Source organism: Protopterus annectens, chromosome 16.part0, assembly GCF_019279795.1.
Source record: "Protopterus annectens isolate FY-2018-M chromosome 16.part0, PAN1.0, whole genome shotgun sequence".
Taxonomy (NCBI): Eukaryota; Metazoa; Chordata; order Ceratodontiformes; family Protopteridae; genus Protopterus; species Protopterus annectens.
In genome coordinates, this window is record NC_056750.1 from 28,081,290 (window position 1) to 28,097,685 (window position 16,396).

The 16,396-nt window shown below is 42.5% G+C and overlaps 1 protein-coding gene across 6 annotated transcripts in view; it reads right to left on the reverse strand.

Annotated features, from left to right (window-relative positions):
• The window catches only part of SETX (senataxin), a 2,451,437-nt gene that overhangs the window by 870,549 nt on the left and 1,564,492 nt on the right, over nt 1-16,396 (reverse strand). For all 6 annotated transcript variants that reach the window (XM_044058409.1, XM_044058411.1, XM_044058407.1 and 3 more), the window contains one exon: nt 8,964-9,065. In XM_044058409.1, the coding sequence (XP_043914344.1) occupies nt 8,964-9,065 (102 nt within the window). The remainder of the gene's footprint in view (nt 1-8,963; nt 9,066-16,396) is intronic.

Genomic DNA, 16,396 nt, shown 5'->3' on the forward strand with positions numbered 1-16,396 from the left:
TGATACTGGACACCAGCTGTACAAGGATTTACACATTTAACACACGAGATTTTAAGGCAGTGATACTGAACATCAGACGTACATTGATTTACACATTTTAACACACACTTACAAGATGTTAAGGCAGTGATACTGGACACCAGACATACAAGGATTTACACATTTAACACACACTTACAAGATGTTAAGGCAGTGATACTGGACACCAGATGTACAAGGATTTACACAATTACCACACACTTACAAGATGTTAAGGCAGTGACACTGGACAGCAGACATACAAGGATTTACACATTTAACACACACTTATGAGATGTTAAGGCAGTGATACTGGACACCAGACATACAAGGATTTGCACATTTAACAGACGCTTATGAGATGTTAAAGCAGTGATACTGGACACCAGCTGTACAAGGATTTACACATTTAACAGACGCTTACGAGATGTTAAGCCAGTCATATTGGACACCAGCTGTATAAGGATTTACACATTCAACACACACGAGATGTTAAACCAGTCATACTGGACACCGGCTTTATAAGGATTTACACATTCAACACACATGAGATGTTAAACCAGTCATACTGGACACCGGCTTTATAAGGATTTACACATTCAACACACACGAGATGTTAAACCAGTCATACTGGACACCAGCTGTATAAGGATTTACACATTTAACAGACGCTTACGAGATGTTAAGGCAGTGATACTGGACACCAGCTATGTAAGGATTTACACATTTAACACACACAAAATGTTGAACCAGTCATACTGGACACCAGCTGTACATGGATTTACACATTTTAACACACACAAGATGTTAAAACAGTGATACTGGACACCAGCTGTACAAGGATTTACACATTTAAAAGACGCTTATGAGATGCTAAAGCAGTGAAACTGGACATCAGACGTACCAGGATTTACACATTTAACAGATACTTAGGAGATGTTAAGGCAGTGATACTGGACACCAACTGTACAAGGATTTACACATTTAACAAGTGGTACAGTGAATTATTTTCTGATTAAACTGTGAGCTTTGGCCAGTTAAGACCTGCATGCAATCAACTGAACGCATAAGTGAAGTTAAGTAAATTTTTATCTGCACTTTTTTCAAATAATACACAATTTAAATTAATTTGTTTGTGTTGCATTTAGCAATATCTAGCTGGAAGTTGTGACTCTTGTTTTTTTCAGTAGGTCCCCACCCACCCTCCCTGTTTTTGTTTTGGTGTTAATCTTGGTGGCTTTGAAACTGCCTGCCCCTCTTGTAAATTTGCACTTAGATACTCCTCCTGGGCCCATCTCATTTGCTCACTCAAAAAAAAAAAAAAAAAAAAATGTATCTGCTTTTACTGTATTTGTGTTTCTTCCTACTTTAATTTGCTTTTGCGTCATCTTAAAAGTACTCAATTGTATTTATTACAGCTTGGTGTAACTCATTCTAAGCTTTTTAGTTTAAGCACTTGGGCTTCAGACCAGTTGTTTTACATTAAGAAGGTTTGTGGTCTGCACTGTACTGGCAGAACAGGTAGCTTACATCCTTCTAAGCTGGGAACTGCTGATTGAGGGCTCAGTGTCTGTTATTCTAAAAGTGTATTAATTCTGGTTTAAGCACTTGGGCTTCAGGCCAGTTATTTTACATTAAGAGGGTTTGTGGTCTGCACTCTTGTGGGAGGAGAGGCTGGACTCTGCCCTTCTGAGCTGGGAATTTCTGGTTAAAGGCTTATAGTGCCTGCATATGTGAACTGCTTCTTACTGAAATTGGTACACCTTGTTTGCTGTAGCATAGACTAGATCCAGGCATGCTGAATCTAGCTTTGTATGCTTGTTGTTTGTTTGCTTGTTATTTCCCTGAAACGCTAATTCCACCTAAAATGCTGCTTTTCAGTGCTTCTGTGGATCCCTAGTGATATCTGCATTGCTTACTGTACTTACTTACTTCGTTGTTTCACTTGAAAGAAAGTTACTGTTTGTCGTTTTTGCATTTAAGTTACCTGTAACACATTGCATTTAAGTTACCTGGCACTTGCTCACTAAAGAAATTATGTAAGTCAGCACTAAAAAATTAAAAGCACTACACCCTCACAAACTCCCCTCGAGTACCTTGTTCCCCATTGGCCCTTTTTTTCAATTATAAAGGAATTCCCAATACTATTCTAGCATGTCCAAATGTCAGTTGTCAATCTCCTCTCCGGTCCAGCTGGTGAATCTGGGAATCTTGAGGCAATGTTACACCTGCCTCATGTACACAGACAACCCTCTCCTCCTCCCAACAAATTCCAACACATGTGAGAGATGCAACCATATAGCCAAACTGGAGGCTAAGCTCTCTCAACTCAGTACTGGTGTAACCAGTCAGGAGGAGAAGGAAACCACACTCACTACAATTCCAGTCTCACATAGACCTACCACGACAGTAAACCAAACACATAAACACACAAAAACATACTCGGAGGCTCTAAATAAAAATCTGCCTAAGCAGCAGAGACCTCCAAAGCAGACACCCAAGCAACCGTTACCCCAAAACAAAACACGTGCAACACATAGCTCTCAAAGCCAGTGTGCCGAACAGTCACAGCCCTTAAGGCTAAACAACACACCTAATACACTTGTAATAGGTGACTCTATCGTCACGCACACTGACATCCCGCTCACCAGGCTGAACAAGGAGAAGGTCATGGTGAGCTGCCTGTCGGGCGCTAGGATCCGGCACATAACACAAGCACTCAGGTCACTCCAAGGCAAGTACAAATATGACTCGGTCATTGTCCATGCTGGTGTGAATGACCTGAGACGTACCTCCCTGAACTACATGAAAAGAGACATAGAGGAGCTCTCTGAGCATGTAGCCCAGGCTGGTATGACCCTGACCTTGAGTAGCATCTTATCCTCACCAAGAATGATGCCACAATATGAAGACAAGATGATCAATTTCAACAACTGGCTTAAGTATTGGTGTCATTCAAAGGGGATCCAATGCCTGTCAGCCTGGGATGACATGCTCGACAAGCCACGATGCTTCGCTAGGGACAGCTTGCACCTGTCACCCCTGGGCTTTCGGATATTGGCAAAGGCTCTTGCCACCCCCATAGTGCCTTTTTTAGGCAAGGCTCAAAAGACAAACCCACCTCCATAGGTATCACAAGGGATAAGAAAAGTAATGCTACTCAACGCCAGAAGTCTAAACCTCAAGATGCACGCACTCGAAACTCTCCTTAGCATGGAGAACATCGATATCTGTGCAGTAACAGAAACCTGGTTCAATGCTCCCGAGAGCACCCCAGCACTACCAGGTTATACCTCATACCATGCTTTTCGGCCCCAAAACTTGGACCGAACCACAAAAGGAGGGGGAGTATCAATATTCGTCAAAGATACCCACACCTCCAGGTTGGTGGCACAGCACGAAGCATCAGAGACTATCCATGTGCAACTAACAGTGGGTAAAACTGCCTTCCAGTTTATAGCCTGCTACAGACCACCCTCCCAAACCCAGGAACCCCACTCGGCCTTCCTGAGAACACTGGAAAATATGAAGGTCTCTCCAAACACCATTATATTGGGCGACTTCAACTACCCAAACATAGACTGGGAGCATTACTCTAGCTCCAACACCCTAGCCCAAAGGTTCCTAGAATTTACAAACTCAAATGCTATGGAACAACTTGTTACCACTCCCACAAGAGGGGAAAACATACTGGACCTGATCATCACCAACATGGGGACTCTATGCTCCAGACCAGAAGTGTATCCCTCACTGGTAAGATCAGACCACAAACTAATCTCACTGGATATTCACATCCCGACCCCACACCCTGCTCAGAAAACCACAGTGAAAAACTTCTCTAAAGCAAATTTCACACTCCTCAAAACTGAGGTGGAATCCTTCAAAGCCCCCGGGCCTGTGGAAAATATGGCCCAGACCGCAGAATCCTTTATAAACGCATTCTATGAACACCTTCAGGAATGCATGGATCATGCAATCCCAAATAAAACTAAGACCCAATCATCCAAAGGCAGACGTCCTGTCTGGTGGACCCCAGCCATAAACAAACTATACAATAGGAGGAGGAAGCTACTACATGATACAGCAAAATCCCAAAAAGGGAAGGCATCTCTGATCAGTATTAGCAAAAAACTATGGGCACTCACAAAATCGTCTAAAGCCAGCTTCGAGAGAAAAATTGCACAGGACACTAAGGATAATCACAAGGTTTTCTTTAGTTATGTTAGGAACCTGGGTGGGAATTCCCAGATATGCTCAGAATTAGTCCAAAATGACAAAAAATACACCGAATCCACAGACATTGCCAACATCCTAGCTGACAGGTTCTGCGCAAACTTCTCCCCTCCCCACCAAAGGGCAAATATCTATCCCAGCAGAGTGCTGCTCCCCTGACATCTCAGATGGTCAGGTAAGAGCCCCCCTCTCCAAAGCAAAAACACAGCATCAATGGGACCAGACGGTGTCCCGGGCTGCGTCCTACATGAACTCCAAGAAGAGCTAAACGCAAACATAAAACTACTGTTCAATCTCAGCCTTACTACAGGATATGTACCCAAAGAGTGGCGTACAGCAACAGTGGTCCCTCTCCACAAAGGTGGTGCCTCAACGGATCCTGGAAACTATCGCCCCATAAGCCTGACTAGCTTCGTCTGCAAAGCTATGGAAAGGATCATCATGGACCTCATAAAAATATTGGGGACCTACAGACACTGGATCCTACCCAGTTCGGCTTTAAGGGCAAATCCTGCCTCTTAAACCTGGTCGATTTCTTTGAAACAGTCACCAAGGCCATTGACGAGGGGAAGGCCTACCTGGACCTCGCAAAAGCCTTCGATACAATACCACACTCGGGCATTATAGATAAGCTCACCAGCTTAAATATAAACCCCTATGTCACTAGATGGGTTGCAAACTGGCTCAAGGACAGAACCCACATGGTTAGAATTGCTGGAGCCATGTCAGACTCCAAACCAGTTACAAGTGGCGTCCCACAAAGCTCAGTCCTGGGACCTCTCTTGTTCGGTATATATTTCTCAGAGGTACAGGCCAACACGGAAGGACTGTGGCTGACCAAGTTCGCAGATGACTGCAAACTGGGCGCCATAATAGACTCTCCAGCCGACACAAGCATCCTCCAAAAGGGCCTCATAGAAACAGATAACGGGTGCCAGAGTCATGGCCTCAAGCTAAACGCCAAAAAGTGTATAGTCATCCCCTGTGGCAAAAACAAAGTGCCCACAAATTACCACATAGGTGGTAATCCATTAAGTACGGAAGAAGTAATTAGGGACCTGGGGACCCAAGTTGATAGCAATCTCTCATTTGACAACCACGTGGCCAAAGTGGTTAGAAAAACATTTTATATAGCCCACCTAATCATGAAGGGATTCACATCTAGATCAGGGGAGGTCATCGTGAATCTTTACTCATCCCTCATCAGGCCCATAAAGGAGTACAATGCCCCTTTTGGGATGTACTTTACCAGACACCTGCAGCAACTGGAAAGACCCCAAAAGTACCTCACCAAGAGGATCAAAGGGCTCAAACAGATGCCATATGCTGCCCAGTTAAAGAAACTCCAGCTCTACTCAGTGGCATACCGCCTGCTTAGAGGCTATTTGTGCCTGACGTATAAAGCCATGTCCAACCTGGAATTAATGGACATGCTGCACCTCAGAAAATCCAAATCCCATCGAGCTACGCGCTCGAGAGACTTGAACCTCAGCACTGAAATAAATAGGACATGCTAGAGGGACAGATTCATAACCCAGAGGCTCCCTTCATTCTGGAATAAAATCCCAGTCCAGGTTAGGCAGAGTCCCTCACTGACTCTCTTCAAGAGGAATCTTGATGAGTGGATGGGAGATCGTAGGTTTACCCCGGGTATCACTTCTGTGTCACTGTTAGACAGAGGCACAGTATATTAACTTCGAAAAAGGGCATAGCAAAATTTATTTAAAATGGGTGGCAAAAGTCAAACACACTCTGGCTAGGCTTATAAATGCCCTAGGGCAGATAGCCTAGTATGAACCTATGAACATGCACGAGATGTTAAAGCAGTGATACTGGGCATCAGACATACAAGGATTTACACATTTAACACACACAAGTTAAGGCACTGATACTGGACACCAGCCGTACAAGGATTTACACATTTAACACACTTACGAGATGTTAAGGTAATGATACTGAACACCAAACCTACAAGGATTTATACATTTAACACACACTTACCAAATGTTAAGGCAGTGATACTGGACACCAGATGTACAAGGCTTTACACATTTAACAGACGCTTACGAGATGTTAAGACAGTGATATTGGACACCAGACATAGAAGGATTTACACATTTTAACACATACGTGATGTTAAGGTAGTGATACTGGACACCAGATGTACAAGGATTTACACATTTAATACACACTTATGAGATGTTAAACAGTGATACTGGAAACCAGCTAAACAAGGATTTATACATTTTAACACACAAGAGATGTTAAGGCAGTGATACTGGACACTAGACATACAAGGATTTACACATTTTAACACATACGTGATGTTAAGGCAGTGATACTGGAAACCAGCTATACAAGGATTTACACATTTAACACACAAGAGATGTTAAGGCAGTGATACTGGACACCAGACGTACAAGGATTTACACATTTAACACACACTTACAAGATGTTAAGGCAGTGATACTGGACACCAGACATACAAGGATTTACACATTTAACACACACGAGATGTTAAGGCGGTGATACTGGACACCAGACATACAAGGATTTACACATTTAACACACACGAGATGTCAAATCAGTGATACTGGACACCAACTATACAAGGGTTTACACATTCAACACACATGAGATGTTAAGGCAGTGATACTGGACACCAGACATACAAGGATTAAACATACATTTATTAGATGTTAAGGCAGTGATACTGGACACCAGCTGTACATGGATTTACACATTTTAACACACGTGATGTTAAGGCAGTGATACTGGACACCAGCTGTACAAGGATTTACACATTTAACACACACGACATGTTAAGGCAGTGATACTGGACACCAGACATACAAGGATTTACACATTTAACACACACTTACAAGATGTTAAGGCACTGATACTGGACATCAGACGTACAAGGATTTAGACATTTTAACACACACCTACAAGATGTTAAGGCAGTGATACTGGACATCAGACATACGAGGATTTACACATTTAATACACACAAGATGTTAAGGCAATGATACTGGACACCAAATGTTGAAGGATTCACAAATTTTAACACACACGATATGTTAAACCAGTGATAATGGACACCAGCTGTATAAGGATTTACACACATTCAACACACACGAGATGTTAAGGCAGTGATACTGGACACCAGCTGTATAAGGACTTACACATTCAATACACAAGAGATGTTCAGGCAGTGATACTGGACACCAGACATACAAGGATTTACACATTTAACACACACTTACAAGATGTTAAGGCATTGATACTGCACATCAGACGTACAAGGATTTAGACATTTTAACACACACCTACAAGATGTTAAGGCAGTGATACTGGACATCAGACATACGAGGATTTACACATTTAATACACACAAGATGTTAAGGCACTGATACTGGACACCAAATGTTGAAGGATTCACAAATTTTAACACACACGATATGTTAAACCAGTGATAATGGACACCAGCTGTATAAGGATTTACACACATTCAACACACACGAGATGTTAAGGCAGTGATACTAGACACCAACTGTACAAGGGTTTACACATTCAACACACATGAGATGTTAAGGCAGTGATACTGGACACCAGACATACAAGGATTAAACATACATTTATGAGATGTTAAGGCAGTGATACTGGACACCAGCTGTACATGGATTTACACATTTTAACACACGTGATGTTAAGGCAGTGATACTGGACACCAGCTGTACAAGGATTTACACATTTAACACACACGACATGTTAAGGCAGTGATACTGGACACCAGACATACAAGGATTTACACATTTAACACACACTTACAAGATGTTAAGGCAGTGATACTGGGCACAAGATGTTGAAGGATTCACACATTTTAACACACACGATATGTTAAACCAGTGATAATGGACACCAGCTGTATAAGGATTTACACACATTCAACACACACGAGATGTTAAGGCAGTGATACTAGACACCAACTGTACAAGGGTTTACACATTCAACACACATGAGATGTTAAGGCAGTGATACTGGACACCAGACATACAAGGATTAAACATACATTTATGAGATGTTAAGGCAGTGATACTGGACACCAGCTGTACATGGATTTACACATTTTAACACACGTGATGTTAAGGCAGTGATACTGGACACCAGCTGTACAAGGATTTACACATTTAACACACACGACAAGTTAAGGCAGTGATACTGGACATCAGACATACGAGGATTTAAACATTTAATACACACAAGATGTTAAGGCAGTGATACTGGACACCAAATGTTGAAGGATTCACAAATTTTAACACACACGATATGTTAAACCAGTGATAATGGACACCAGCTGTATAAGGATTTACACACATTCAACACACACGAGATGTTAAGGCAGTGATACTGGACACCAGCTGTATAAGGACTTACACATTCAATACACAAGAGATGTTCAGGCAGTGATACTGGACACCAGACATACAAGGATTTACACATTTAGCACACACTTACAAGATGTTAAGGCATTGATACTGGACACCAGACATACAAGGATTTACACATTTAACACACACAAGATATTAAGGTACTGATACTGGACACTAGACATACAAGGATTTACACATTTAACTCACACTTACAAGATGTTAAGGCAGTGATACTAGACACCAGAAGTACAAGGATTTACACATTTAACACACACTTACGAATTTTGTTCTGTACTTGATAATCCAGACTAAATTTCAGGACATCAGTGGAAATAGTTTTTTCTGACCCAAGTCGTAGCAGGTTTATATCACCACAATTTCCTGTTCAAAAAAATGCATGTTAATCCAGGGAAAACATGCTCAAATTAAAAGTAAACCAAAACATTTTAATTAAAACTTCAACAACAAAAAAGGTGATCCAAATGACAAAACGTAATGCTCAAGTCCGAAAAGAGAATGTGATACAAATAAAGCTTATGTCAACTTTTTGATAAATACTGTAAAACTGTAACATATGGGGGGTGGGGTTCTATACTCTGCACTCCTTAACATATATCAGTGAGGATCACTGAACTGCTAAGGCTAAGGCAGTGCACAAGTTTAAACAGGATGTACACAATTACCAACCACATCAACTAACCAGAAGGAAAGCTTGCTGCAGTAACTGAATGATCACATCTTCTCTTCTGATGTAGCCAGGTATCCAAGCTCAACTAAACTGGGACATTTCTCTAGCTCTCAAAACGAGGGGCAAGCAAGCCTCCAGATCACCACTTCTAGTCTCTCATCATGTACCACACTAAAAGGGTGTGCTCAGTCCTGCTCTCCCTAGTTAGATCCCCATGTATTAAATGATAAAAGACAGAATAAGACATAAGAATACGAAATTATACACTTATTGCAATGTTAGCTCTGACAGATCAGGTGCAGCCTTGTTAACTTGCACATCCTAGGGCTGCACAGGCCCAAGGAACGCTGCAGTGCACACTTTCCCACATAACAAACTCCTCCACTCAATGCCCTGCCAGCACCCTTTTCTCTCCAGATCTTTTGTACTTTGTGCCCAGCCAGGACGTGCTGTAACTACCCTACAACAAAGCTTCTAGGCCTTCTGCTTGGTGAGACAGGGGCATGGAAGGAAAAGATTGTCAATGAGGATACACCTGGTTATTTAGAATTAGCATTATGGCAAGTACATGACTATCGGAAAAGAAGAGGTGCATCCTCACCGAGTGGCAAGAGAGAATACCTAGCTCATCCAGCAGTATATAACGCAGTCTCAAAGAAGACAGTGTCTCGTTAATGTATTCAGAGAAGCCCACACAAGTGCTGTACCTGCTAATGCTTTCCTGAAGAAAGCATGATTAGTGGCTACTGTGCTGTTTTAATGAGTTTTCAGCATGGAAACCATGTGCTTACCATAATTATCAGAATATAACATGATTAGTGGCTACTGTAGACAGCAGTGATGGTGCTGCGGTAGCGTTGTTGCCTCACAGTAAGACGTTGCTCTGTTCGATTCTCAGCTAAAGCGTCTTCTGTGTGGAGACATGCGTGAGTGGGCGTACCTTCGTTGAAGGTTGTACGTCAGGGCTGGCAACTCGGTACGTAAAAATCTACTGCCAATCTTTAACGGACCGGAGTTCCGCTGTGGCGACCCCTAACTGGGAAAAGCCGAAAGATACAAGTGGCTACTGTGCTGTTTTAATGAGTTTTCAGCATGGAAACCATGTGCTTACCATAATTATCAGAATATAACGCGATCAGTGGTCATTGTGCTGTTTTAATGGGTTTTCAGCATGGAAACCATGTGCTTACCATAATTATCAGAATATAACATGATTAGTGGCTGCTTTGCTGTTTTAATGAGTTTTCAGCATGGAAGCTATGTGTTCACCATAATTCTCAGAATATAACATGATCAGTGGCCATTGTGCTGTTTTAATGGGTTTTCAGCATGGAAACCATGTGCTTACCATAATTATCAGAATATAACACGATCAGTGGCCATTGTGCTGTTTTAATGGGTTTTCAGCATGGAAACCATGTGCTTACCATAATTATCAGAATATAACATGATTAGTGGCTACTGTGCTGTTTTAATGAGTTTTCAGTGTGGAAGGCGTGTGCTTACCATAGTTCACAGAATATAACATGATCAGTGGCCACTGTGCTGTTTTAATGAGCTTTCAGCATGGAAGGCATGTGCTTACCATAATTATCAGAATATAACATGATCAGTGGCCATTGTGCTGTTTTAATGGGTTTTCAGCATGGAAGACATGTGCTTACCATAATTATCAGAATATAACAGGATTAGTGGCTACTGTGCTGTTTTAATGAATTTTCACTGCTGAAGGCATGTGCTTACCATAGCTCTCAGACTGTAACTTAATGCAGCTTGACAATAACCTGAGTAAACTAACCTTTGAAACCTGGGACCCCCTGCCTTCATATGTATGTATTTATTAACTAACAAACTAGATAAACCCCACAGGACACAAGTCCCACTTTTCAGTGATGACCTAGTAGCACTGCCTGGTTAAGTGGGCTCGCTCAGAATCCCAAAGTAGGAAAATGGAAGCTGTAGGAATTAAATACTGGATTACAATAAGCAACTTAACAGTTTGCAGCCTTAACACTCAGTAATAATTAACAAGCAATTGGTGAATACTCCCAACAGGAAGTCTTTTCTAATTAATTTAGTCCTGTCAAGACTGAATCAAAGCTGAGTGTGCATGCCGATGCAATGCATTTAGTTACCTCATCACTTACAATATTCCAGAATATTCTAGAAAAGAAACAGAGCAGATAATTGCACTGATTTAGATTGGTCTTGGTAAGTAACTTAGCTATGAAACAAGAGACAGTGCATAAGGATACACCCCCTCCTTGTCTAATACCAAGCAAAGTGCACTGATGTACACCATGTAGAAATTCTTCTAGAAACAAAGACTTTCAATATATGTGCTTCAACTCTGCCTTGGATGTAGGTTCAAATGAGGAGGAGTCAGTCTTATCAAGATGATTTGGATATCCCAAGAAGGGACAAAATCTTTCAAATGAGGCTGTATGACAAACGTGCCTCTTAATAATGCCTTGCAGACCTTCAATGATGCAAAAGATGAGTAGCTAGTTCCTGGTGGAAACTGGATACTGCTGCAAAACATACTTCAAGGGATGACTATCTCAAGCCACAATCAAAAATCTGAGCCAGATAGCCTAGCATTGCTGGGAATAGAACCATAATGGGATTAAAAACCTGTCTCAGTAGTCCATATAACAAAATTTGCCCATTTGGTCCCGTTCTTTTAGTGCTACTCCTCTCAGCAAATGTAAGGCTATGTACCATCCTGTCAGGGTAGTAAGCATCCCTGACCATAAGTGGAGTAACCATCCGGGTAAGAAACTGCATGAGGGTCTAGTGGGGCCTTCCAGACAGGTGCGTGTCACCACAATTCTGACAATCGTCTATCACAGTGGCCCATCCAGAATATGAGGACAAAGCAAAGGAAACCAAACCTGTCAAGGCCAATTACCATTCATCTGCAATGCTTGACTTTAGAAATGAACATCAGATTGAAGAGAAACACAGGAAAAAAATAAAGTAGATCCCAATGGCATATCTGAGACATTTACTGTCAGTAGAAGGCTACCAGAGTACTAAAGAATACAGCTGTTATATTCGGCATTAGTCAGGGATGTAAGCAGCTCACAGAAAGGCCTACTCCAGTTCTGGAAAACAATCCTCATTACAGGCTGATTATTAAGACCACTTGTGTGGCATTAGTAAGCATCAGCCTAGCCTGCCCATTAAGGAACTGGCCTTGCCAGGATGTAATTTGCTATCAGAAAGCAGTTTGTAAACACTGGCCTTTCTACACTCTCATCTGCTGGCACAGAGGACAGGAGCAGGCTCCTCTTGCTTACAAATGCACCACACCATGATTTGTTGTCAGTGTGCATAGCAATGGCTCCCTGGGGTAAAGAGATCTGAAATGCCTACAAAATCAGGATGACCACCCTCATCTCCAGGACACTGATGTGCAGGCTGGCCTTGTTCTGTAGCCACACACCTTTACAATACCCACCCATCCTAGTGGGGACCAGCCAGGGCAGCAGCAACTACAGGGATGCGATCTTGAAAGTCAATGCCCAGGCAGAGATTTGGTGTATACAATCAACATTGCAGGTTAAGCTCATAGGATGATCCAAAGGGAAAGTCAGATTAACCACAAGACTCAACAAGCCCACTTTGGCACCTTCATGTAAAACCTGACATGGGAATGATATAGTCTTCTAAGGGAATATTCTGTCAGCCACTCTAAGGGGATAGAATACTTATCAGGACGGAAGGATATCTTTAAACCATGTTGCTTTGCCAAGGATGGTCTGCAGCTGTCCCCTGCAGGCTTTCGAATATTGGCTAAAACGTTCCCACCCAAGCCTTTTTTAGTCAATGGTAATTTGACAAACTTTCCAAAGTAGCAAAACCAAGCCAAAGTAAAGGTGCTACCACTTAATTTCAGGAGTTTAAGAAAGAAGCTCCACCCCCTCTAAGTTATTCTCCACCTTACAGGATGCAGATATTTTTGCAGTTACTGAGACATGGTTTAAAGCCACAGAAAGTACACCAGCAGCACAAAGCTTCAGTGCCTTCTACATATTTAGACCAGCAACTGCACAAGCAGGAACTAAAGGTGGAGGTGTCTCAATCTACATCAATAATAAGCATACCTATATAGTTTGATTAAACAGGAAGACATATTGGAGTTTCTCTTCATGCAGACTACCACTAACAAAGTGCCAAACCATATCCTGGCAAGCTATAGGTTACCCTCTATGTTCTATGAAACCCATAGCTCACACTTAGACCTACTGGAGACGCTCACCATTTAACCAAATACCATACTCATTGGGGACTTTAATTAACCTTCTACAGACTGGGAATCCTACATGGCCCCAAATGCACAGGCACAGAAATTCTAGGACTTTGGAAACACAAGCACACTAAACCAGATAGTGGATATGCCCATAAGAGATGCAAACAAATCAGACCCAGTACTTCTCACAAATATGGGAGAACACTGCACACCCCCCCCCCACCTTCAGCCCTACCCACCCATGGCATGTCCTCTCTGGTAAGATCAAATGAGACAGCTGTCTCCTTTGAAATAAAAGTCAATTTCATAACCCCCAGTAAATCCTGTAATGGTTAGGACTATTCCAAGGCAAACCACTCTTTATTAAACAATCTTCTTCTTTCGGCTGCTCCCGTCAGGGGTCGCCACAGCAGATCAACTGTTTCCATTTCTTCCTGTCCTCTGCATCTTGCTCTGTCACACCAACCACCTGCATGTCCTCTCTCACCACATTCATAAACCTTATCTTAGGCCTTCCTCTTTTCTCTGTTACCTGGCAGCTTCATCCTTAGCATCTTTTTCCAAATATACTCTGCAGCCCCTCCTCAGCACATGTTCAAACCAACGTAACCTCGCCTCTCTGGCTTTGTCTCCAAACCTTCCAACCTGGGCTGACCCTCTAATATACTTATTCCTAATCCTGTCCATCCTCATCACACCCAGTGCAAATCTTAACATCTTCAACTCTGCCACATCAAGCTCGGACTCCGGCCTTTTTGTCAATGCCACTGTCTTCAACCCATATAACATAGCTGGTCTCATTACCCTCTTGTAGACCTTCCCTTTCACTCTTACTGGTACTCGTCTGTTACAAATCACTCCTGACACTCTTCTCCACCCACTTCATCCTGCCTGTACTCTCTTCTTCACCTCTCTTCCACACTCACCATTACTCTGAACTGTTGATCCCAAGTATTTAAACTCATCCACTGACCTTCATTCCTCTTCTCTCTAGAGCATATCTCCACCTCTCCAGGGTCTCCTCCACCTGTTCCCTACTCTCACTACAGATCACAATGTCATCTGCAAACATCATAGTCCACGGGGACTCCTGTCTGATCTGGTCTGTCAACCTGTCCATCACCATTACAAATAAGAAAGGGCTCAGAGCTTAACCTTGATGTAATCCCACCTCCACCTTAAACGTATCCGTCACTCCCACCGCAGACATCACCACTGTCACACTACCCTCATACATATCCTGTACCACTCTTACATACTTCTCTGACACTCCCGACTTCCTCATACAATACCACAACTCCTCTTTAAGCACCCTATCATATGTTTTCTCTAAATCCACAAAGACACAATGCAACTCCTTCTGACATTCTCTGTACTTCTCCATCAACACTCTCAAAGCAAACATCGCATCTCTAGCGCTCTTTCCTGGCATGAAATCATACTGCTGATCACTAATCATCACCTCACTTCTTAACCTAGCTTCCACTACTCTTTCCCATAACTTCATGCTGTGACTGACAATTTAATCCCTCTGTAGTTACTTTAGCTCTGCACATCACCCTTATTCTTAAAAATCAGTACCAAAACACTTTCTCCATTCCTCAGGCATCCTCTCACTTTCCAAGATTTCATTAAACAATCTAGTTAAAAACTCCACTGCCATTTTACCTAAACACCTCCATGCTTCCACAGGTATGTCATCTGGACCAACAGCCTTTCCGTTCTTCATCCTCTTCATAGTTATCCTTACTTCCTCCTTGCTAATCCACTACCCTTCATGATTCACTATCCGCACATCATCCAACCTTCTCTCCCTCTCATTCTCTTCATTCATCAACCCCTCAAAGTACTCTTTCCATCTGCTCAACACACTCTCCTCGTTTGTGAGTATGTTTCCCTCATTATCCTTTATCACCCTTACCTGCTGCACATCTTTACTAGCTCGGTTCCTCTGTCTAGCCAATAGGTACAGGTCCTTTTCTCTCTCCTTAGTGTCCAACCTTTTATACAACTCGTCATACGCCTTACCCTTAGCCTTCGCCACCTCTCTCTTTGCCATGCACCTCATCTCCTTATACTCTTGTCTATTTTCTTCATCTCTCTGACAATCCCACTTCTTCTTCGCCAACCTCTTTCTCTGTATACTCTCCTGTACTTCTTCATTCCACCACTAGGTCTCCTTGTCCTCCTTCCTCTTTCCAGATGTCACACCAAGCACCTTTCTAGCCATCTCTCTTACTAGCTCTGCTGTAGTTACCCAGCTATTTGGTAACTCTCTACTGCCACCCAGTGCCTGTCTTAACTCTTCCCTGAACATCACCTCACAATTACCATTTTTCAGTTTCCACCATTTGATCCTTGGTGCTGCCCTCAAACTCATCCTCCTCTTCTTGATCACCAATGTCATCCTACAAACCACCATCCTATGCTGCCTAACTACACTTTCCCCTGCCACCACTTTACAGTCTCCAATCTCCTTCAGACTGGCCCTTCTACATAAGATATAATCCATCTGTGTGCATCTTCCTCCACTCTTGTATGTCACCATATGCTCCTCCCTCTTGTTAAAAATACATATTCAACACAGCTATGTCCATCCTTTTCACAAAATCCACTACCATCTGACCTTCTGCATTCCTTTGCTTGACACCATACCTACCCCATCACTTCCTCATCCCCTCTGTTCCCTTCACCAATATGCCCACTGAAATCTGCTCCAATCACCAGTCTCTCACCCTTGGGTACAGTCATCACCACTTCATCCAACTC